The sequence below is a fragment of the Emydura macquarii genome, unplaced genomic scaffold, assembly GCF_026122565.2.
Source record: "Emydura macquarii macquarii isolate MOO-44397 ecotype Brisbane River unplaced genomic scaffold, CSIRO-AGI_Emac_v2 contig_18, whole genome shotgun sequence".
NCBI classification, from domain to species: domain Eukaryota; kingdom Metazoa; phylum Chordata; order Testudines; family Chelidae; genus Emydura; species Emydura macquarii.
In genome coordinates, this window is record NW_027130155.1 from 6,076,383 (window position 1) to 6,100,208 (window position 23,826).

The 23,826-nt window shown below is 41.8% G+C and overlaps 1 protein-coding gene across 3 annotated transcripts in view; it reads left to right on the forward strand.

Moving 5' to 3' along the window:
- Positions 1-2,099: 2,099 nt before the first annotated feature.
- LOC137147220 (glutathione hydrolase-like YwrD proenzyme) overlaps positions 2,100-23,826 on the forward strand; it is a 39,588-nt gene continuing 17,861 nt past the window's right edge. For all 3 annotated transcript variants that reach the window (XR_010918175.1, XM_067539149.1, XM_067539288.1), the window contains exons 1-6: positions 2,100-2,135; positions 3,370-3,508; positions 7,894-8,047; positions 11,676-11,829; positions 12,825-13,031; positions 22,646-22,798. Coding sequence is in view for 2 of the 3 variants with exons in the window: in XM_067539149.1 (XP_067395250.1) it covers positions 3,412-3,508; positions 7,894-8,047; positions 11,676-11,829; positions 12,825-13,031; positions 22,646-22,798 (765 nt within the window). In the remaining variant the exon portion in view is untranslated. The remainder of the gene's footprint in view (positions 2,136-3,369; positions 3,509-7,893; positions 8,048-11,675; positions 11,830-12,824; positions 13,032-22,645; positions 22,799-23,826) is intronic.

Genomic DNA, 23,826 nt, shown 5'->3' on the forward strand with positions numbered 1-23,826 from the left:
CACAACTGGATCTGAACAGTAACAGGAGTTAGAAGGGCACTGGAATGTAATAGTTCATAATTTTATTTTTGTTATCTCAGATATTTGCAATACTTTCTTTGGTTCTTGGCAATAAACTGTTTCCCTGCCAACTTCCCTTTTTTTTTTTTGGTTAAACATTGATTTTAAAATACAACTGTATCTAGCATAGACAGGGAATGTTGTGTTTAAAAATGTGTTAGCAACACATTTTAAAAATAAATTCTTGCTCTACTATAGACAAACCCTTACTGGGGGAATGTGTTATCGAGATAAATTCTAAGTAGTAGTTTTTTCTCAATAAACTGCACTAGAAAACTTCAGGCAAATCAAACTGTTAGACAATATATCTTTCTAGAAGGCTTTGTATTCATTATATTTGTGCTAACAGTGTGCAACTCTGAATCAGATTCCCAGCATGCTTTTTACTTATGCCAAGCTTACAGTGTGTACCCCCCGTTCCCTGTATGTGTAGAATCTGTAAGAGAGGGATGTACGTTCTGCTAAAGCATGCCAAATATGAGTGTGCTAGATATAGCTCACACAGATGATTTTGTTGAGGCTATACCAATATGCAATATGTACCAGTCTAGTGCTGGTGTATGATGTCTCTGGGTTTGCTGACTTCTGGAAAGCTATATTCAAAACAAGGTAAGAAACTAATTAAGAACTGGGTGTAACCTTCCATTGTGGTACACGAGGTAAGTGTGTGTTAAATTCATAATTTCAGAACAGTTTTAAATGCTGCCAGTCTTTACCAATCTGATCTGGGAAACAAAGCATTAATCTTTTCCATACTCCATTGGAGTGTTTTGTCTTTGATTAACAGAATCTGAGTGAGCTAATTTATCTGACATCTCATCAACAATCTAAAATGAGCCCTATCAAAACCCATTTTCTGTTGCCTGACCCTTTTAAGGTTGATAATGTTTAGATTAATCGCCAATTGATCTGACTACAGTAAGGGTCTTCCCCAGAATCAGGCTACCCAGAATTCACACTATGGAGTTCAATATCTTGTGGGGAGTCTTGGAGTGGATAACAAAGACACTCACACCAAGAACAAAGTAAAACTTTAGATATCTTTATTAAAATAACAGAGAAAGTTAGAAAAGCTCCAAGCCACGTAACAAGATAAAGATAATACAGGATCAGGGTAATCTGTAGTATCATTCTATGCATAAATTTATAGAATTGCATACTCACACCCTTAGCTAGGGACGTGGTGGTAAGAGACAAAAGGACCAGCCCTGTCTGTGTCTAATGGTCCAAGATCCCCAACCAGTTGAAGGGGTCAAGTAGAAAAGAAACTGACAGCAATGGAAGAGGCCCAGGAAAGAACAGCCCCACACCACCTGGTGACTGACTGCCCCTTATAAGACCTGAGCATCAACTGCTCATACTCAGTCCTCCAGGCCCATTATTATGCCCATATTTAGCCTTTTCACCAATATAATACTGAGGTGGACTTATTCTACAGGTAACATATTGACATGCATAACTACCATTTCATGCCATCTCCCCTTGCTTAAGCGGCTTTGTGATCATTACTTCCCTGTTCCTTGCAGACTGACTGGACATTCTAATGCTATCGAGCGAGCCTTTCTTAGTTCCCAAAATCGAGAGGCAACCATCGCTCTGTGCTAGGGCCTACTTGACCACACTTCTGCTCCAGCTAGTATTTTACAGGATACAGGCCTGTAGGTTTCTTGCCTTACAGCTGAATAGAACAGAAGGCAAGCCTGTGAGTATGACAGGGCAATCGTGCCCTATGAGCTCCAGCTCTCACGAGGGTTTTCCTGAACAGACCCAACTGGTGATTTTTCTCTGACTGCACCTGATGTTGGGGTCCCCTCTGCCATGGGGCCATTGGCTGGTGGGTCTCTAGTCTGGCCGTAGCGCTGGGAAAGCTGCCTGTGACCCTGCTTCCGGGGCGGCCACGGCGACAGGGCAGCCACAGCTCGACTTTGCACTCGGGTCCCTCACTCGCCCCCGCTCCCTCCCCAGCCCAGGCTGCAGCCCGCGTGCTCCGTCTCGCGAAGAGCGCCCGGCCCGCCCTTTGTTCCCCGCGCCCGAGGCGAGGGGACCGGGAGCTGCAGCAACTGCTGGGCAGGGCGGTAGGTCGGGGTGTGTCTGGGCGGGGGCTGCTCTGCTGCCTCTCCGGGCCCTGGGCTGCCGCCCGGCGGCTAACAAATGCGGCTCGGCAGACGCTGGGGAGGCCGGTGCAGGGGCCGAGGAGAGCCACGCTCAGCCCGCGGGCCCCCCGCGCCGCACTGACGGGGGAGGGAAAGGCCGCCGCTGTGGCTAGTCCTGGCCCTGGCCCTGGCCCTCGTGCCCAGCCACTAGCAGCGCCGCTCCCCCAGCGCGCAAGCCCGGGCCTGGCTGGCCGCGCCCCAGAGGCGTCCCACTCGCGGCGTCTCGCCTGCGCTCTGCTCATGTGCCCTCCCCTCTGGGGCCGCTTGCCATCAGCAGCTGTGCTGCAAAGCCCGTGCCCAGAACCCGACGCCGGGCCTCAGCGGCTCCCTTCCCGCCGCTGCAGGCTGGGGGGGGGGACGCGGGTGGCGAGTAGCTTCTGCCCATGCCCGACGGGCGCGCGGAGAGGTTTTGTCGCCTTCTCTGCCGCGCTGCGTGTGCACCAACAGCGTAGCGTCGGGCAGCCCTTGCCCCAGCCACGGACAGCGCCTTGCAGACTCGTGGAGCTGGGAGCTGCCCGCCGCCGGCCGGCTGGGCCGGAGGCTCTGCTCCAGCAGTGTAGCTTGAGCTTCTCCCAGGGCAGGGCAAGAAGCCCCCCAGGAGGCAGCCAGGGGTTAACCCAGCTGCGGAGAAAGTTTTACCCATGGGTTAGTGAGAGCGAGGCTGGCCTGGGGGCAGAGTTTGAGCCCGTGCAACATTTTTTTTTGAATCCATACTGCTTTAACTCTGTGGTCTTGTTAGCCATATAATACCCAACCAAGGCCTGCATCCTCCCAGAGCAGCTAAGGCTTGGAATGTCAGTCTGGAAAATGGACTACATACAGACAAGTTACAGACCAAGAATTATTCACTAGCTAGCTTTTGCAAATAATTTTGAATAAAAAATAAATCTGAGAAACCATAACCTGTTTGCAGAGAAAAAATGTAGTGGTAGAATAAATCTAAATAGATGTATTCATAACATTTTAATTGCAACCAACTGGATACAGCTGTGCAGTTCTGAGCATAGCTGGAAATATAGGCAAAAGTACTACAGTGTGTAAGTTAAAGTAGAAGAGACCAGGTATTGAGATTTTGCCTGTTGTCGATACAGATGACCAAAGATAGATTTGTGTTCAGTCATCAGCTCTCTAATATGTGTGTTTTATTTTGTTTTAGGTTTTCTATTAGACTAAACATACAATCATTGGCCTGGAAACGATGTCAGAGCTTAAGTTCTGTTCTCGAAGATCTCCAGTGATTTGTACTAGTGGTTGTGTTGCTTCAAATCAGCTCCTTGCAACAAATATTGGTCTTGGTAATAGTCTTTTGGTTCTATGATTGAATAGATGGAGTAAAGATACCAAAAAAATTGTACTTTAAACTTCTAAAAAAACATAGACTATCAGTTCTTTCACGATAACCCACATTTTTAAAAATTGGATTGCAAGATGACTGTACTATTTGTGCAATTATGACCTGAATTTCAAGTGAGCTGAGCACTTGTTACTCCTTTGACTTCAGCTGATGTTATGGGTGTCCAGTACTTGTGAAAAATCAGCCCCATAATTTCTGTAGCCAATTCACTGTGCATTGCTTGAATTTCAGTGTGTCATGATATGTCTCAGATTGCCTCAGGGCCTCCTTCTGGTCACACTGAAGTCAAAGGGAGTTCTGTCAGGGACTGCACAGTGCTCTAGGTTTGCACGCACTCCTCCACCTGACCCTCCTCTTCCCCTGTCAGCCTCCTCCTCCCCACCCCTAGCTGCCTGATGCCTACACCCACCTCCTTCAAATTGGAGTGAGTGGCATTGCAACCTGGCACACTGGGTCACAGCACCACTGACCCCAAGCACCAGGCCACATCACTACTCACTCAAGTTTTTCCCACGTGCTACTCCATCATGATGGAAGGATGGCCAGTCCAAATTTGAGTAAGTGCCCCCTGTGATACCACGCACCAAGTCACAGGACCACTCAGGTTTGGCAGGATCAAAAAGTGGTTGGGCCATGTTTCATGGCTGTATAGCCTATGAGTTTTTCCATTGACTTCAGTGGGAATAAGACTGGGACCAAAGGTTCATACCAAAACCCAACCCATTGAGGTCTGTGCTGTTTGTATATATTTAAAAAGGAAATACCAAAGGAAGTCTGCATAAAACAACTAGGGGAAGGGCATATTTTGAAAGAGTTTTGTTTTAATACATGGCAACAACAACTTCTCTTTGTGGGTCACGTCAGTTTAGGAAATAAGGCGATTTGGTCGGGTGGGAAGTTAGAAGTAATTGGTTTGCCTCTTAGAGGGGTGAAGGACCATTCCTCCCTTTCTGCTACCATGTTCTTCAGTATGAGGAAGGATCAGGTCAATAGGGAACATAGGCCTTTAAGCACCCACAAACCAAGAGAGTGAGCATCAATAAACACACAGATAGACTCTATTTCTCCTCATTGGTGAATCAGGCCTAGGGACCATTTCTGCACATCTCACAGAGGAGGGGAGCATACATAGGGACATCTGAAGGAAGAAGCCACAGATTAGAGGTGGAGGTATATATCATAGAAGGGGAAGCCATATTGGAGGCCAGTTATCCCCAGCACAGGGGGTCAAACAGATTACCAGAGAACATGAGTATGAGGCAGATGAGCATGTATGGGGTTGATGGTTTCATAGGGCAAGACGGGATGCTATCATAGTGAAGCATGTGGAGAATAGTGGGATAAAATTCTCTGTAGGGGAAAGCCTGGTATCACTGGATTTCCCATTACAGTCTTGCTCTGGGCTCCACTAGCAGTTAGATACCCCCACCTCTTCCTACAGCAGAGGCTGGCAGCATGCACCACTTCCCCTGTATCTTGTTTAACCTTTGTTCTTGACGTTTCTACTCAGATAAGGGCCTGTGACAGGTGTAGTGAAAGAGTTACACATTAATAGCATCATGAACATAGGAAAGCAGATATGTTCAGAATATTTAACAGGAGAAGTGATCTGAGGGAACCTTTATAGATAGAGCATTTGCCTTTTCTCAGTAGGGCCTCAAGCTTGACTTATTTTGGTCGTAGCTAGAACAGGCAAGTGCTCTGTGTGACATGCATTTGGTGGTTTTGACTTAGCCCCTAGTGGAGATGATTTCCATTAATAGAAAAACCATCACAGAAATTGGTCCCACTTCTTATCATCAAGGACTGAGCTGGTTTAGGAACCAAACTACTAAACAGTTCTTAGCTCTGGAGTGGATGGTCCCTCCATATCAGGGTTGAGGCAAGGAAGCAGAGCAGATGGGGAAGCTGATCTTTAATGTCTTATTCTACACCCATCACATAAGCATCTGAGAACCTGAGCATTAGCTGTCTGACTGTGTGTTAGCCTGTAGATTTAAAAACAAAAATACATAAAGAGGACTTCCTGTTCCATTACTGTCAGCATCTTTATCCTCAAACTCAAATATATTTTATAGAAGAAAACATTACAGAAAATCTTCCTGGCCCCTTGGTACCTCTCCTACACAATTTTTTCTCCTAGACCAGAGTACTTAAGTCAAGATTCCCCCTGCGTGGGACTTAGTTAACTCTTGTTCAGGGTACAGACTCTTTAGCCCTTGAAGTTCATCATTCTAGGAGCCTGGCTGCTAATTCTCAGGCCCTCTCTCAAATTCAGGAGTCCCACAGTCCTGAGGCCCGCATATTACAAGCCAGGCAGGCTTACCCTTCATGTAGTAAAGAATCTCACAGCCCTCCTTTTCGACTCTGTGTTAATAAGTCAGCCTTACACTGGGAAAGCACAGCCTCAACAATCCTTCTTCTTCTAAGCTTTGTCTCTCTCTAGCATCTCCTTTCCCTTTAAAAACACCCCTATCTTAATTAACCTCTGGTAGTCTTTTATTGAGTACAGGTGCTTGTTAGTCAATTAGCTGCCAAGCAGCCACCTAGGCAGTTAATTTACTACAGGTAGGCCAAGAAAAGCTTGTTCTCCTTAAAAAAGTCTGTCATGGGTAGACTGGGCCTTGATTCTACCTAAAGGGGCCAGCCGCCCAGCTAAACATTTTCCATGAACTTGTTTGTAAAGTCGCTATCCTTAAAATCTGCTTAGTTCTGTAGGAAACTGCGGGCTAATAACAGCCAGGTAGCTGGGAAATAGGACTTTCAGATGTTTCTCTAATTTGTTTATATACAAATTGGTTCAAAACCATCTAGCTGTGCTTATGTAAACACCTTTTTTGTTGTTTTACTCACTTGTTGCATCTTTATTATTTAGCTTGTAAGTTCTTGGAGGTAGGGACTGTGTTTTCTACTGCACATTTGTATGTTTTTAACATAAAGGAGCCTCAATCCTGATTCTGACATCTGTGTACTGGAGTACAAATAACAATAGAATGTGTTAGCAATAATAGATGATATTTCACCTAGCGGCTAAATCAGAAACAAGAGAGGTGGAAGCCCTGTTACATTCAGGGTTCGATATAAATGTAAGGTTAGGGTTAAATGTAAATTTAAGGTTAGATGTAAATATAGATGTGTGTGTGTGCTTTCTAAAATGCTAAATTTATGACTTTACAATTTTGTCATAACCCATCCCTATAAAAATCAATCATTTCCCTGATTTTGTGGCTGGTTGACTAGTTACAAATTGACTCAGACAGGATTCTGTCACTATCAGAGCTCAGAAACTATCTGTCTAATGTCTCAGTCTTCCTGTCTGGTATAATTTAGTTTTTCTCTTTCCATTCAACATGACGGAGTTAGACATATTGCCAGAGCAGGATATAAAAATGCCTTTTTTTCTTTAAGGAGGAGAAACATTTACATGAAACTGCTTGACATTTCTATCAGATCATTCACTAGAGGAACATAATTAATTCTTTCATCTTCCTCAGAGGAAATTTGATTGGTTATTGTCAACATTTTCAGTCTCATGTACATTTCCTGTTCTTTCTGGCGCTGTTCATGTGGCAGGAGGTTAACATCATGTGTCCTCAGAGTGCTACAATGTTCATTGTGATGCAATAAACTTCAGTAATATGTAGCAATATGCTGTGTACCTCCAAAAAATGTCCCCCAGGGCAATGTTCTCTGTTTGTAGGGTCTTTTCTGTTGGTTGGCATAGTCCTTTTCATATTGATGCAGGGAAGGTAGAGGATGGGGAGATGGTACACAAGAGGATTTCCTCTAAAGAAATGGTATAAATGAAAACATTTGAGAACCACTGCTATAAAGCTCTGGATGAGTGAAAAACAAGAGGCTCTGTTATCTGTTCTTTAAGCTTTTTAGGTGAAATCCAACCCCATTGAAGTCAATGGAAAAACTCCCATTGAGGTCAGTGGAGGCAGGATTTCACCCCTTGTATTGTCTCAGTTTCTAATGGATTATTATGTTGTTTCTTCCTTTCTCTCAGTCTTCTCTCCCCTCCCTATATGCCAGGAGTCTCACATTTTTGGTTTAGAAATTATTTTCGAGCATTTTTATCTTTCTAAGGAACAAAGCCTTTTTAAAAAAAATAAAATAAAATGGTTTTCAGAATTTTTATCTTTGAACAGTTAGGGGATGCTCCTTTACAGATAAAAATAATCCCATCTAATCCTCTGGTTCTCTAATTGCTAAACTGGTGTTTACTAGACTCTTTATTTTAAGTGTGGGTGTGATTTTCCCCTGCCCTTTGAAGAAAATTCTCAGATGTCTATCAGATTTTAATAGGTTTCTCTCTTGCAGACATTTTAAAGAGTGGTGGCAATGCTGCAGATGCTGCTGTGGCTGTAGCTGCAGCCTTAAATGTCACTGAACCTTGCAGTACTGGCATAGGTGGGGATTGCTTTTGTCTCTACTATGAGGCAAACACAAAGCAAGTGCATGGCCTCAATGGAAGGTAAGTTCCGAAGATAAGGACAGAGAGTTACTATCCTGTGTCGGAGTCTAATGCATTTGAGAGGAAAAATGCTCTCATGAGTTTGTGGTCTGTTTAATCCATATCTAGTGGCAGATTTTGAGCCAAATGTAAACCTCGGGTAACTCTTGACTTAAAGGAATTTACTTTGGTTTTACACTCGTATAAATGAGAGCAAATCTGGCTCAGAATCTGTCACTTTCTGATATTTCGTCTTGCACATTCCTTCCTGCCTTATATTCCTTTCCATGGAATTAGTTCAGATGTGTGAAAGAAAAGTGGGTGTCTGTGGGTTGAATAGCAGGGACTTAGGAGGGCAGCATCAGCAAGAGATCTTTAATTGTTCTGGAAAGAAGCATCTGGGTGAAATGTTACTGTCAGGCACAGAATGTTATTTCCAGATCACTTGGCTGAATAGAGACCAGTTTATTACTCTTGAATCTGTGGCTCATAAGCTGTGGGTTTCACTGATCCAGAAGCTGCTTTTTGAGGGAAGATTAGGTCTCTTTAAAGAAGAGCATACTGGATTAGGAAAAAATGTTTTCCTGACTGTCTCTGCACATTTTCACTGGTCACTGGCCCGACTATTGCAAATTAAAAATAAAATTAATAACATTAATCATCTTCTGATTTAGGCTTTGATCCTAAAAGCCCTCTGTGCGGGGAAAGCTCCGATAGGCTTCAAAAGTTATTCCATGTGTAGAAGGCTTGCAGAATCACATCTCCAGTGTTCATTTTATAAAACCGCAATCCAGAGCAGAAGGGAAGATCTTTTTGATATCCTTGTAATAACTTAAGGTTTTTATTCATCGTTAAAAGTCACATGAGGCTGATACAAAAAAGGGAAGTGTTATTTGTTAGCCAGGTTGGAGTGGTTGTGGCTTTTAGAAGTGTTTTGTTTGAGGTTGGGAAAACCTTCCTTTTATAACAAGTGGAATTCATTTATTGGAGACTAGTTGGCTCTAGAAAGAGCTCCCATTGAGTTCGGAATAAGGCCTGGTTTATATTTAAAAATTAGATCAACTAAGCTAAGTTGCTCATGGCTGTGAAAAATTTCAGTCCTTGAATGCCACAGTGTGGTCAACCTAATCCTCAGTGAAGACCCAGCTAGATCAAAGGAGGAATTCTTCCATCGACCTAGCTGCCGCCTCACAGACAGATGGATTAATTACATTGATGGAAAAACCCTTTAGGAAGTGTCTACGCTTTGATGCTACAGTGGCATAGCTGCAGTGACATAGCCGTGCCACTGGAGCAGCTGTAGGGTTGACATGGCCTAAATAAAGGCCAAATTCTGCCGCCTTTGAAATTAGTAGCAAAACTCTCATTGACTTAAATGACAGCAGGATTGAGTCTTAGGATCTTTAGTGGAAGTGGGAGCAGATAGTGCTCAGCTGCCTCACAGAATCAAACCCTAGACTGGTATTGTTTTGCGTGAGCTAGTTCAGATGAGAGGGTCCCATGAATCTGATCTTTCAGGCCCTTATTCAGGCAAAACTCCAGTTCAATCAATAGGCTCTCCTAGGATTGCATAAGTGTAGCTGAGGGCAGAATTTAGACTGATTTCAATAGGAATTTCACCAAAGAAAGGTGTACAGAATCAAGCTGTGTCTGCATGAGGCTTGACAATATCCATAACATTGTTGTCATGTCCTCTTTGTTCATTTTTACCTGATTGCCCTCAGGCTGCGTTGTTTAATGCCTTTTTTTTTTAAATTACGATCGAACTTCCAGATGGATAGCCAGTCTTCAGGGCCAGTTTCACTGGGGAGACATTTTTTAACAAGAGGTCAGAGTCCAGATTTGCACCTCATTTCCTTTTCAGTTGTTTGTTTAATTTTCCTGTATTTGAATTCTATTCAAATTCATTATTCATAATGGCAAAGAAATAACTGTTTTTCCACAGTAGGCTTTTATTGTACGTGTAATCAAGATGTTATAAAGGAAGCAGCCAGTTGGCTTTATAGCCTACCACAGAATGGTACTGTGGAAAGAATATCACTTCCAGGTGCCCTTACATTCCTGTTTGTTATGGTCATGAGGGAGAGCAGTGAATGCTCTAATGCAGATAACTGATTTTCTTCACCTGTCTGTGAAGTATCAGGAAACGTTTTAATGATGTAACTTTGAGTTATATCCAGTTGTACTAAGGGCTTGTGGGCTTTCTGCTGAAAATACCAGTAGAGAATCCGTTCCTTTGGAAAACATTTTCCTTTATTCATTGCAATAATATTCATCAATGCAATGATATAAAAGTGATAGCAAAATAAAGATAATTTCTTGGAAATAAATATGAGATGAAGTCAGATTAAAATTTAAAACACAAGGGTAGAGGGAGAAAATTACATTGGTCTGTGATCCTGTACTTGCCATACTGAATACTGGAACAGGGCCCACAAACATTACTGATTGAAGGGATCAGTGACAATTTGAAGGTTCAGTTTTTTTCACAAATCACCAAGGCTAGAAATGAAGTACAGTGGGAATTTTGGCTATATAAGGACTGTAGGATTAGAAACCTGCTGACCAGGATGATACAGCATTTACTTCTACTCCTGGTGGTTCATAAGATGTCAGACTTTAAAGCTACATGTTTCTGATTTCTATCTTACCTTCTTTCACCCCAGTTCAGTTTTGATCTGTTTTTAGCAGTGACTGTCTCAAAAACTGCTAGAACCCCCTATTTTATGCAACTGGGAAATCCAATTTTCAAAAAGCTGGATCCTGTGAGGTGCTGATACACACACACTCACCTCCCATGGACATTCCCAGTGAGTTGTCTGTTGTGCTAAGGCACCTCACAGAAAGGGCAAAGGCAGGATTGCTGCTGACGTTATGACAGAAATGTAATAGGGGAAAAGTCAGGATGGCAATTCAAACAACCTGTTCTTATATATGGTTGTCAAGTAAACTAGCGTGTTTTATTTCATAGGAGTTTTCACAGATTAAGGACTGCAGGTTATGGGCCATAGTGAAATGTTCTGTGAAAAATGTGACTGTTCTAATGGTTCCAGCACATTTTCATGCTGTTGCTGGGCTTGTTGAAACTACTGCTGTGCTGTGCTTACAGCGATACAATCACTCTCTTGTCAACTGAACCTGACAGCCTGATATTTTGTCATAAGGAAGCAAATAAGGAAGTGTTATTTACTCTTTCTCATAACAAAAGAACTGGAGGGGGGAGGGCGTGGATGTCACCAAATTAAATTAATAGGCAGTAGGTTTAAAACAAACAAAAGGAAGTATTTCTTCACACAATGCACAGTCAACCTGTGGAATTCTTTGCCAGAGGATGTTGTGAAGGCCAAGACTATAACAGGGCTCAAAAAAGAACTAGATAAGTTCATGGAGGATGGCTATTAGCCAGGATGGGCAGGGAAGCAAAACCATGCTCTGAAGTGTCCCTAGCCTGTTTGCCAGAAGCTGGGAATGGGTGACAGGGGATGGATCACTTGAAGATTACCTGTTCTGTTCATTCCCTCTGAAGCACCTGACATTGGCCACTGTTGGGAGACAGGATACTGGGCTAGATGGACCATTGGTCTGACCCAATATGGCCATTCTTATGTTCTTATGTCATGTTACGTATGCATTTCTGTTTGCCTTGCAGTGGCAGGTCTCCAGGGGCATTGACCATTGAGCTGTTAAAAGTACAAGGTTTTAATGAAACAAAGCTTCTTCCTCCATTTCATGCTCATAATATCACTGTGCCGGGTGCAGCAGCTGGATGGTGCGATGCTGTTTCCCTATATGGAAGCAAAAAGGTGAAGCTCTATGAAAGTGCTTATTTAAAAATGTTGCTTAATACATCTAGAGGTTTTTCTAGGAAAATTATAAAAACAAATTCTGCAAGCAGCATTATGATTTTTTTGTACCTCTTATCTTATCTTTGTTAAATAGAATCATAGAATCATAGAATCATAAAATCTACTGTTTATTCCAGTTCTGTTTCCTTTTGATGTCTTTGTCTTCTCTTTTACAAGTACTTTTGCAAGGACAGTTTTCATGGGAGAGGAGTTCAAGTGCAGACGTGCTCAGATTGGGGGTTCTGGCTCTGGCCATGGTCCTGCCCCATCTCTGCAATGGGACAAAGCTGCAAAGCTTGGTTATGAATCCAAGCTTTCCTAAGGCGCTGGGTTAGATCTGGAGTTCTGGTTTATATCCTTTCCTAGTTTTTTCATTTTAAAAGGAAGAGGAAGACAAAATTCAGGAGCTACTGACCTTTATGGTATTTGTTTAAATAAATGTTTCTCCTTTTGTTCCTTTATATAAGAAACAGTAATTTGTAAAATTCCAGCAGTGCATTTTTTTAAATGGAGGGAAATTTTATAAAGAAAATCCCAAAGAAAAGCAGATTAGCCATTTACATTTAATATTCCCTTTCATATTACCACTCACTGCATTAGGTGTGTGATCATGACACCATCCAGTCCTAACACTCTGCCCTGCCAAGAATATTTGAGGTGTGTTTGAAAATCAAAAGCTGTCTTGAGAACTCAGCTAGTAGCACTTTAAGCAGAGTTGCAGGTAAAGTGCCAAATTAATGCAGTCTGTTACACTGTGTTGGTTTTTTTGTAAGAACTAAGGACCTGAACGTGCAAACAGTTACACATACCTAACTTGATGTTTATGAGTAGCCTTCTGTGGAACTACTCGTGTAAAGTTAAGCACCTGTGCAAGGTTTTGCTGTTTTGGGCCTGAGTTGCAAATGCAATAATCTGGAAATAATTTTGTCATCATTTCCTAATTGTTTATTCAGCTCTCCATGGGACAGATTCTGCAGCCTGCTATCCAATTGGCTGAGAAAGGTTTTCCTGTGTCAGAGATTACTGCCTATCATTGGAAACGTGGTGCTCATCTTCTACAAGCACCTGAAAACAAACATGGGAATGAGCTACTGATTCATGGCGAAGCACCTCATCATGGAGAAGTGTTCTGCAATCCCTTTTTGGCGAACACCTTTAAGGTAAGGAAATCTGTTTTTAGATTACAGTCGCTGGGATACTTGGAACCAACAGAGTAACCATTAGGTGTTTTGTTTTGTTTTCAAAATACAAACTTATTTTAGCGTACATCTCCTTATTAATGTCACAACTGGGATGTGGGTGGTCTGACCTAGTAGTCGGAGCAGGAGTCCGGCAGGGTCAGGTTACCAAGAGCTCAGAAGCAGGAGACAAACTTTAAGAGCAGAATCATAGATCAGTAACATGAGTTAGGCTGGGTCTGGATACCAAGAAATCAACTTAGGGGAGCGGGAAGCACGGGACATACAGTCCAGAGCAAGGTGGCTCCCAGTTGCATGAACAATTTCCTGTTCCTGTGCTGGGTTTAAATAGGGGCTGTGGACCAATCAGGGCCCCCAGAGTTCTGCCAATCAGCTCCCAGCACTAGAGTCCTCTGTCTGAATTCAGTTCCTATTCTGACAACAGTTGGTCAGTCCCCGAGTGTGAGGTTGAAACCTGCCAGCTCCAAAGAGCCCTGTAGACCGAAATTTAAAACTCGTGGTCCTTCACAATTAAGGACCCATTTTTACATTCCCTGCACACCCAGGTCTTCGACTGACTTCTTTGTGAGATTTTGGTGCACGAGGATTGAGTCTTTTATTTATATATAACAAATATGTTCACTCAAAATTAGATATTGAAAGGTTTCAGCAAAGAAGACTTTGCTCAGACGTCTCAGCTGTCAGATACAGTAGAATTTTCATAGAGTCTGAACTGACGTTCTATGCGCTGTGCAGAATTCCCATTGTGCTCCATGGGAGTTTCAGGGCCACAACCTCCTGGACAAGTAATGTCCAGTAAAGGTCTCAGGGCCCCTCAGAATATATTGTGTTAGGGAATTTATAAAGGGGTCTATTCACTTTTATATCATGAAATGATTAAAAAATAAAGATAGTACAGAGCTCTCCTATATTAAAAAACATGGGCTAGATGGTGCCTTTAGACGTAGCCCTGTGTAAGGGGTAGCCTGCAGCTGCACTGCCCCAAGAGGAAGCCAGAGAAGTAACCTGCAACTGCCCATTATCAGCTTCAGACTACTTCCTTCCCTTGTTATGTCCGATCTTCTGGGTGGTGCATTGGGGATGGGGGCTGGAGTCAAGACTGCTCAGTTCCCCACTCCTTTCTGCCTTCCCTCCTATTTATGGGGAGCACTGGCAGCCCAACAGAGCTTACCCTGTCCCTGGACCCAGAGTGGTGGTGTGGGGAGGCCACGTGGGGGCTGTGTGTACTTCTGCCATATGTCATCTTACGCTCCTGGGCCATGATCCAGTCCTCTATTAGGACATAATGAGTTAATTTAGCAGCCATAGCAAAGTGGGAAAGCAGTGTGAAACCAACATGAACTATTTGAACAGTTTAGGTGTTCCATATATCCATTGTTTATAAATCACTGAAAACCATTACGTTCATTCTAGCCCCTAAAATTATACTAATCAAATGGATGTGACTTTTGTTTTAATTGAGAGCTTGGGATTATTCAAGGAAAGAATCTTTGTACAATTGATTAAGGAAAGAATGATGGTCTGTGCTGTATGATGAGTTCTTAAAAATGCAACCTCATTAAACCCCATCCCTTGCATCCTTTCTTCTGCATGGCCACGACAGCGCTTCTAGATTTGTTTGTAGATAGTAATTATTCACTATTCTCTTTTTAAATTCTGTTTCTAGCCTGGGCAATGTGATGATGTTGGTAACAACCATGTTAGAATTCAGATGATCTCTTCCCCTGAAAGACTTGCATGGGATGAAACATTAGCAAAAACCAGCCACATCTGGTTTACAAATTTGGAAGCAGAACCCAGCAAAGGATAATCTCACTTTACCCTGAGTGCAGAAGCTGCTTTGATAAAACACAGCACAGTTGAGTCCCTATCAGATTGGGTGCGTGGCCAGGGGGAGGGATAGCGAGAAGATCTGCCATCTACATCATCCCCTAGCAAACTCATGATTTTACACAGAAGGGGATACTTAGACCTTAGAGCTAGCAGATGGTAAGTGACCAAACTAATTACAGTATCATCAGATTAATTTTAACTCACCAGCTGAGATTTAAGAAGTGAGAATTTTTGACAATTTTTTTTTTAAATCACAAGTATTTTGAAAGTGAAAATTTTCACTAAACTTTCTAAAATAGGCAATTTTCAGACAAAATATCCTTTATTACATTAACAGGAACAATTTATATCTTGTCACCTAGACTGATATTGACCCCTGTGCAGAGGCTAGCACAAGTCCTAGGGACCACCGATGTCTATTTTAAGCCCTATTTTCAGGTTCCAGGTGGGTCTTTTGGTAAGTGGTGCATAGGCCTTGGGTTGCTCCCTACGCACAGCGTTGAAATTCCCTCTGTAGGATAAGATAGAAGGGAGTGTACAGACAGCTATAGCTTTCATTGTGCCTGTGGGAATGATGAAGACTGATTTTAATCAAAGGAGAAATATTTAATCCTAAATAGGTAATTAGTGAAGGTTTTGCAGAGATCTCCATTAAATTAGTTTTATTTCTATAGTAACTATTTCTGCTTCCAGGCTAATTCAGTTTCAGTAAACGTAAGACTGAAATAATGGGTAACGGCTGACAATTTATTAGTGAACAATGAATCTCCTCATAAATCTCCATATCCTGAGCAGCCAAATATAGCTACGTAACTATGTTGTGGAGGAATGAAATGTTGCAGGTTGTTCAGATACAGAGGTCAACAAATAAACAAACAGCTAATTAAGAGTGAGTGCCTGTTACGATATATGTCCCTGTATACCAGGGGCTCTCAAACTTTTTTTGCTGGAATCCTTTGTAAACATTTCAGGCTGTGACGACCCCCGCAAAAAAAGTGATGACCCCCCATACCAGGTCACCCTTACCCGCATGCTTGGGGGCTGACAGCTTGCGACCCTTCCCATAATAACCTCGCGACCCCCTGAGGGGTCACGACCCCCAGTTTGAGAACCTCTGCTGTATACTAAGGGCAAACCTATGGTCTCAGCAGGATGAAATGTATGAGCCACTTTGTTTCTTTTTCAACTTGTTTTAATGTGGTATTGTGAAATGATGCTGTGTAGCTGCACAGAGCCAGGTAACACATAGTCCATTTATGGTCTTAAATGGAAGGCGCATTTTTGGGTAGAAATATCAAAATTATTCTGTTTATACCTCAAATCTAAATTTTAAAGCATCATTACTTCAAAGCACAGACATAAGTCCCTACTTCATTAAATGTATTTGGGATGACCTGAAAAGATCGGTAAATTTGAATATTGCTAGAGTGATTCATTGAATGATTCTCCTTGAGTTTTTGCTTGTCTCTTGGATTTAGAGTGAAACAAGCTCAGCTGTTTGCCTAACGGCTGCAGTGACACTCGTTGTAAAATTCCAGTGTTGTCTTACACACGTCACTCTTTCGGTAACTGGGTGTGTTCATAGTGGGCCTAGTTCTGCCCTCCTTGATCACCCAAAACTGCCATTGGGATCAGATGCATGAAGAGTACCCTACCCCAGAAAGGTGGACAAAAGTCCAGTTTGGTCCTCAGTGCCTCAGTTATGCTTCCATGTCTGAAAACTCTCGGGCTAAGTCTTGAAATGCTGAACTTTATTTCTACCAAGGTACTATTTATTTCAGATCATTTGGAATTCTCCTTCTTTTAACATCTGTGGGTATAAATGGCCTGGTTTCAGAAAAACAGGTTGGGATACAAAAATATGAACAAGTAACACTTTAAGTGTTTATTGTGTTCTTAAAAAAAAGTACATGATTTGCACAAATATGCCTTTTCTCTCAAAATTACCATGTCATATATCCTGTAGAAATTTGTATATTATTACGTGACAGTTCTAATAGATACATTTTTTTTGTAAATGGCTAACATTTCTTTTCCTTTTGTTTCTTAATCTGTCTGGATGAATAAAGAGGAAGTTCACTGAGCTTCTGTTGATCAGTTCTTGTTAATATTTAACAACTTGGTACCAGATTGTAACCTGTTACTTAAGGGAACACTCCCTTGTTATATAGAGAGACCATAGACCTCATCCCATTGTTTGTCCTTTCATCCCTTTCGTACCAGGTACCGGGGCAAAATGCACTTGCTGATCCACCGTTGCCTTTGAAGTGATCAAACCCTGTCACATCAAAGAAGGTTGCTGCCTTCTATCTCTTTGTAGAGGCTGTGGTTGAACCCAGCAGTATAGTGATTAAGATAGGGTCTGATTCTGATCTCGCAAATAGTGTTGTAAACCAGAAGTAACTCTCGAAGTCATTTGAGTTACACTGGTATGAGTGGAAAACAGCTTTGTGAAACACTACCCCTATCGAAGTCAGTGGAACTCCTGCCATTGATTTATATGGGACCAGGATTACACCTGTACTATGTAATATAATTGATTTTATATGCAGATTCTTCTCCTGAATAATCCCATATCACCCGTTAAAAAATCTTGGAACAAATTTCTCATTTGGGGAGGTCATTTTTCTTTATACTCCATCCATTCTTTCTGGAGATACACTTAATTTTAAATTCTAATCCTGAGACAACTGTTTATCATGCTGACCAATATTGTCTCATTGTTTACTTGTGGTCCTCCATTCGTCTGTCTGTATCCATCTGTTGTGTCTTGCTTATACTGAGATTATAAAATCTTTGAGGCAGGAACCATGTTTTTGTTCAGTGATTGTACAGTGCCTAGCACAATGGGTTCCTAGGTGCTACTGCAATACAAATTAATAATATTGCTTGAAAGCTGAACAAAATACATTTAATAAAGTTATAACAAGTACTCCCAAATCTTAAATTCCAGACATAGATTAAATAAAGCTATGGCAAAAAATACAGCAGATTAAATTTATAAAATCCTCAAATGTAAACCAGGCTGTCAGCGCCAGCTACAGCAACCACTAACCAGAAATGAAATTAATTATGCCCTCAAATTCCCAATCCCGCCCAATGTTTGTAATCCTCTAGTAAAGTGGCACAGAGTGCAGAAATCTGAGATCAACAGATTGCCGTTTTCCCACTGGGCTGTAACCTTTTCTGTTTACAGACTTTGCTCTACTTTGCTTGATCAGCAAGGGTATATTCACAATGGGATTTAGGCACCTAATTATCACATTAGGCATCTAAACCCCAGAATCAAGCCCCAGTGGTCTGTACAAAATCCCTGCTTAGCTGCTGCCGAGCCCTGTAGGTATTAAAACTCTCTCAATGCATAAATTTTTCCAGTAAAAGTTCCCTGCGGCACCATGCTTCTGCCTCAAGCATGCACACTGCAGTTGCACTTTGGATGAATAATTAGAGACATCAGAGCAGGTAGACTGGATGGAGATCCTGGGTGAATGCTCAAACTACCAGGCTAAAGAGTCATTCTCATGAGTGTGCCCTCTTTCTCTCTCTCTGGCCCAATGACTCTCTGAGTATTTATCCATAGAGGAACAGCTTCCACAAGAGAAGTTGAGGGTGCCCTAATTCAACATATTCCATAGCACTCACCTGAGAGGTGGCAGAGCCCTGTTACAATGGGAACAATTTACCAGGGGTTGTGGTGGATTCTTGATCTCTGGCAATTTTTAAATCAGCAGTGGATGCTTTTCTATAAAATATGCTCAAGGAATTATTTACGGGAATCTCTGTGGCCTGTGCTACACAGGAGGTCAGGTTAGATGATCACAATGGTCCCTTCTGGCCTTGGAATGCATGAATCCCGTCTCTCCATCAGGCAGAGTGGGGGCTTGAACCAGGGATCTGCCACCTCTCAGGTGAGTACCCTAACCACTGGGCTAAAAAGTCATGCTCTGATGATACTGTGATCATTTAACCTGCTGGGGATCTGCCCTCGGCTAGTCCAGGCCTAGGCCTCTCATTATGGAGCAGTGAATAAATAGTTCTGAATTTTGCGAAAGGGAAATTATTTTTCTAATTGGATTCAAGATTTAAAAGTCTTAAATTCAGATGTTTCCCCCTTTCGTTAAAAGACGTTCTTCTGATCACACCCCTCAATCTCAGTGAGCTTCAAACAGATAGGAGAACAGCTGCTGGTTGTCCCAGGCCTAGTCAGTAATGACATCACCAAAGTCGAAGGAGTTAAGGTGCTTTAAAACCAGTGTAAATGAGAGGAGAATCAGGTGGAGAGAGTTTTGCCATTGGACTTTAATGGTAGCAGGTCTGGGCCCTAACAATGCACTGTGTTGCTTAGAGACTTTCAGTTTTTGCTCAAAAAGGCCATCCCAGTGATACTGCTGAAAGTGCTTGCTCCCATTAAATGGGCACATTGTTCCCCCTCGGTGTGGGAGGAAACAGGATGGCAACTCTGCCGATCCCCATGTGGAAGGCACAGAAAGGCCTTTGCTGTCATGTTAATTTCCAACAGAGTTTATGGAAGCTCCTCTGTGGGATTTTGCTGTGTAAGTTGGCCAGTGCCACAGGAAATCCACAGCATGCTTCAAACTAGGTTATTCCTTGTCCCTCCATGTGCACAAGGAAAGGGAAATGGGACAGTGACTGGGGCACTCCAAGAGGTTTTATGCCCACCCTAAAGCAAAATGCCAGGTGTAGCCTCCAAGCACCCTGAATGTGGGCAGTGCCTATGTCTTTGATTGCACTGTCAGATTTACCCGTTGTTGACAACTGGTATCAGCCACAGGTATAGCTGAACCGATGCTGGTTGCAGTTTAGCTGCAAGCATAGACAAGGACAAGCCATGGTCAGCACCATTTCAGAAACTGGCTGCAATCCATTCAGTCAAGGCCTAACATTATTTTGTCTTAAATGAGCTTGTAAAAATATCAGTGTTCTTTTGCTTCTCTATTTTACCCTGCTATCTGCCAACTGTGTAAAAAGGAATGACTCTGTGAGAGGCAGGAATAGACTCAAGAAACATCAGGATCCTAAAGACTTCCTTTCGTAATTTTGAGTCCGGTATATGAACAAATTAATAGTTTGGTTTTTAACTTGGTAATGGTTTATCACTAAAACTTTTAAAGTATCTGGGACTATTTCCCTTAAATGTAACCTTATGCCTACTACATTTTTTTCAATCTGATCATTTGTTTTTTCATACTGCAAGTTTTCGTCTTTAGAATTTAACATTTTGAAGTCAGAGTAAGCATGATGACCTGGTAATGACAAGCGATGGTTATTGATATCCCCCCTTAAGGTGTGTCATTATTGTAGCGTAATAACACATCTTGTCCTGTCTTTTGCTCACTTATATAGCTGTGGAATTCCCTTCAATTGTTAACATTAAGTTATTGCTATGTGACCTATATGCTAGTTCTTTAGTATCTGTCACACCCTTGCTTCTTTGAATAAAAGCATTACACATACTTGCACGTATAATTATAAGTCAAAGCTACTTGCCTGACCTGCTGAAGTGCCAGTATTTGTGATACCTTAGCTTCTTCAGCTTCATAAATTTAGTTTCTCTTTACCTGGCTTAGTCTCTCCATTCTCACCATTTAGTGGAAATTTATCTTTCTGACTTGGGGCTCAGTCATGGTTGAGCTGAAGTCAGGTTCGATATTGACTTCAGGGGGAGCAGGAGCAGGCCCATATCTTGCCTATGTAATAATAACAGTAGATTTCTGATGTAATATTATGTGCTGCCAATGCAAATATTTTGTGGCTTCACTAATCAAAACTAACCATGTGATGGAGAGAGAAAGAATTGTGGATTACCAAATGTGAGTTCATGAATTCTGCAGGTGAACAAACACGATAAAAAAAAATCAAGAATATTACATCGTGAGTTCAGCTGTTGTGAAATGCTTTTGCATTTTGACAAGTGGAGGTGGGTTTTCATTATCTACTTTATAGTGTATATACTAGTAAGCGTACCCACTGGACTATACATAGGCTAACAAATGCAAAGTCTTACTAACTGTAGACCTCACTACTGGAACTTGCTGTTTTCATTCATAAATTCCAAGGCCAGAAGAGACCATTGTGATCATTTAATCTGAGCTCTTGTATAGCACAGACCATAGAACTTCCCTCAAATAATTCCTAGAGCATATCTTTTAGAAAAACATCCAATCTTGATTTAAAAATTGTCAGTGAGGGAGAATGCTCCATGACCCTTGGTAAATTGTTCCAATGATTAATTAGTCTCTCTTTAAAAGTTTATGCTTATTTCCAGTTTTAATTTGGCTACTTTCAACTTCCAGCCATTGGATTGTGTTATACCTTTCTTCGTTAAATCTTTACGGACAAATGTGGTGAAACTGCTGGGATCATTTGTGAGAATGATCCAGGGCGTGGAATAGTGCTGTGGAGATTTGCAAAGTTCTACTGTGAACATTTTGGACAGACCAGAGGTGGGAGATCACCTGGTCCCTGGGTGGGTGCCCAAGGAGCCTCTCCTTCCTACGTGCCTTACATGTTGTGTTGGACATACAGGGAATTCTTGTGCTCTGCATTAGCCTTTGCAAAGGAGGAGTAGGGAGGGGACAGGACCTCTCCTTATCAAGTGCAGAGGGAAGTGGATGTTGCAATGGCTATTTAGTGGCTGCACTCCATCCTGGCTCCTTAGAGCTCTGGGAAGAATCGTGGGTGCCTGTGGTAAAATGTCTTTTGGTGTAGCTCTGCACCACCCCTAGTATGGGCTGTGAGTCTCCAGCCCTCTGAATTTACTAGAGGCTATGGTAATAACGAACAGTTAACTATAAGAAAATGTCCTTCAAGTAGAATAAGGATCTCTATCCATGCTTCTCTACATCTCTCACACTTCATAGGGGCAGAATGGGTGTTGCGTGTGTTATAAAAAGGCCATACTTCAGAAACTACCTCATGATTCTCGTAATCTTTGAAGGTCTTTTTTGCCGGTAGCGATGCCTGTGGTCATACATAAAGCAGGGCATATTGAAGGAGCAGTTTTTCCTTTGAGTTTCAAAGATTTAGTTTGTTATTTAGCAGCGTATTTTCTCAGCTAGTGGTCACGGTATCTCTAAGTGGAAGGCACTAACTGATGTAAGCACTTCTTTCATAGTCTAATAATTTAAATACTTTTCATATATATATGACACCACCAAAGGATCACAGAGTGCTTCACAAACATTAATTAGTGAGGTAGGTATTATCTGGGTTCCTAAAATCCATATTTAGGAACTTAAATAAGTGGCCTAAATTTCAGAGATACTGAAAAATCCACCTTTCACTGAAGGCGTTGGGGGTAGGATAGTGTGTAAGCCAGGACAAATTTAACCCTTTGGGAGTACTAGATACAACAGACGTTGCTCAAAAAGCGCTGAACTCAATGAGAAAAGGCTTAAAGTAACCAAAAGGGACAAGCTAAGTGTGCTTCCCTGTTGACAGACTATCATGTCAGTAGGATTGCAATGCTTTGAATGTGTTGCATAGGATATAAGACAGGATAGAACTTGTTCAAAGTTCTCCAAGATGGACAGCCATTCTCAGCGTAAAGTTTACACATCTGGCCCACGTAAATCACTGAAATCATCCAAATGATGTAATCAATAGAGTTAAATAGTTTAATCCATATGAAGATGCCAGTTTAACTTTGACTAAGACAAGCGTGCTTCCCTAGACTGTCCTTTATTTTGTAATTTCCAGGCTACATTTTACATCTCTTTCAGGAGCTGGCAAAATCTGGCAAGAAAGGATTCTATGAAGGTTGTGTTGCAGAAGCTATTATAGAAACTGTTCAGAGAAATGGAGGAGTAATGGATTTAGAAGATCTTAAAAGCCATGTGACTGAGGAGGTCAAACCAATTTTTACAAATTACAAGGTATGCTGGACAGTTCAATGTTCTGAACCCAGGAGAGATCATGAGCTTACCAAGTTAGACATACAGAAGTGTGCTTTTGCATTTGCATCTAATTTATATCTGCAAATACCCACCATGCACTAATAACTCAAGTATTTGTCCTTGTGAATGCATATGCCATTTGTATGCACAAGGCCACCTAGGTGTCTAATTGGCCATACGTGCATACAAATATCCCAGCTAAATATTCACATCAGCTATTTATGGGTAATATGTGTGTGCAATTGTGCAGCCTAACATGGAAAACATGGTCCTGTTTTGTTTGTCTTTTAGCAATTAGCTAATGAATTAATTACAAATTAAAGATGGACTCAAGCTGCAAAATTTTGATTCAGATTTGGATTTTGAACCCTGAAGTTTGAGTTGTTTTGATCCATGAGTATGGTTCAAGCTCATCTTATTGTAAATGTGAATATCATGAGCTAATGAACAGCTAAAAAGCAAATAACAATTTTTGAAGTCAAGAGTGGAAACTATTTCTTTTAATTGTAATTATTTTTAATAAAAATTTAGATTGCTGGACGGTCTGTTCAGCATGGGGAAGCTTCCATATCCATCTGAGGAATTCAGCAAGAACTCACTGAGCTGCAGTATTTATTGACAGAAGGGGAAGTGAGGGGTAGTTGACTAGATCTGCTATTTAATGCAACTTTCTACATGATTTATAGGAGCTAAGCAATTTGTTTTAATATTCAAAGCTGAGGTAGCTAGGAGCTGCGCTTTGCCACTTAGCAGAGATCCATCTGAAAACATTCATGCTAAAAGCAAACTAGTGTTCTGCCTGCCAGTGAATCTCTCTCATTCAGGTGTGAGTTCTAGGCTCTATTTGTCCACCTCCTGAAGTCTTTACTCTGGGAAAACTCCCATTGGCTTCTCATTGAGTAAGGACTTAGGGGTTGAGTTCCCTGTGTAATGCCAAAAATATGCTGAATTTTGAGACGTCAGTCTAGCTAGGGACTTATGCATGTGCCTACACTGAAGCACATGAG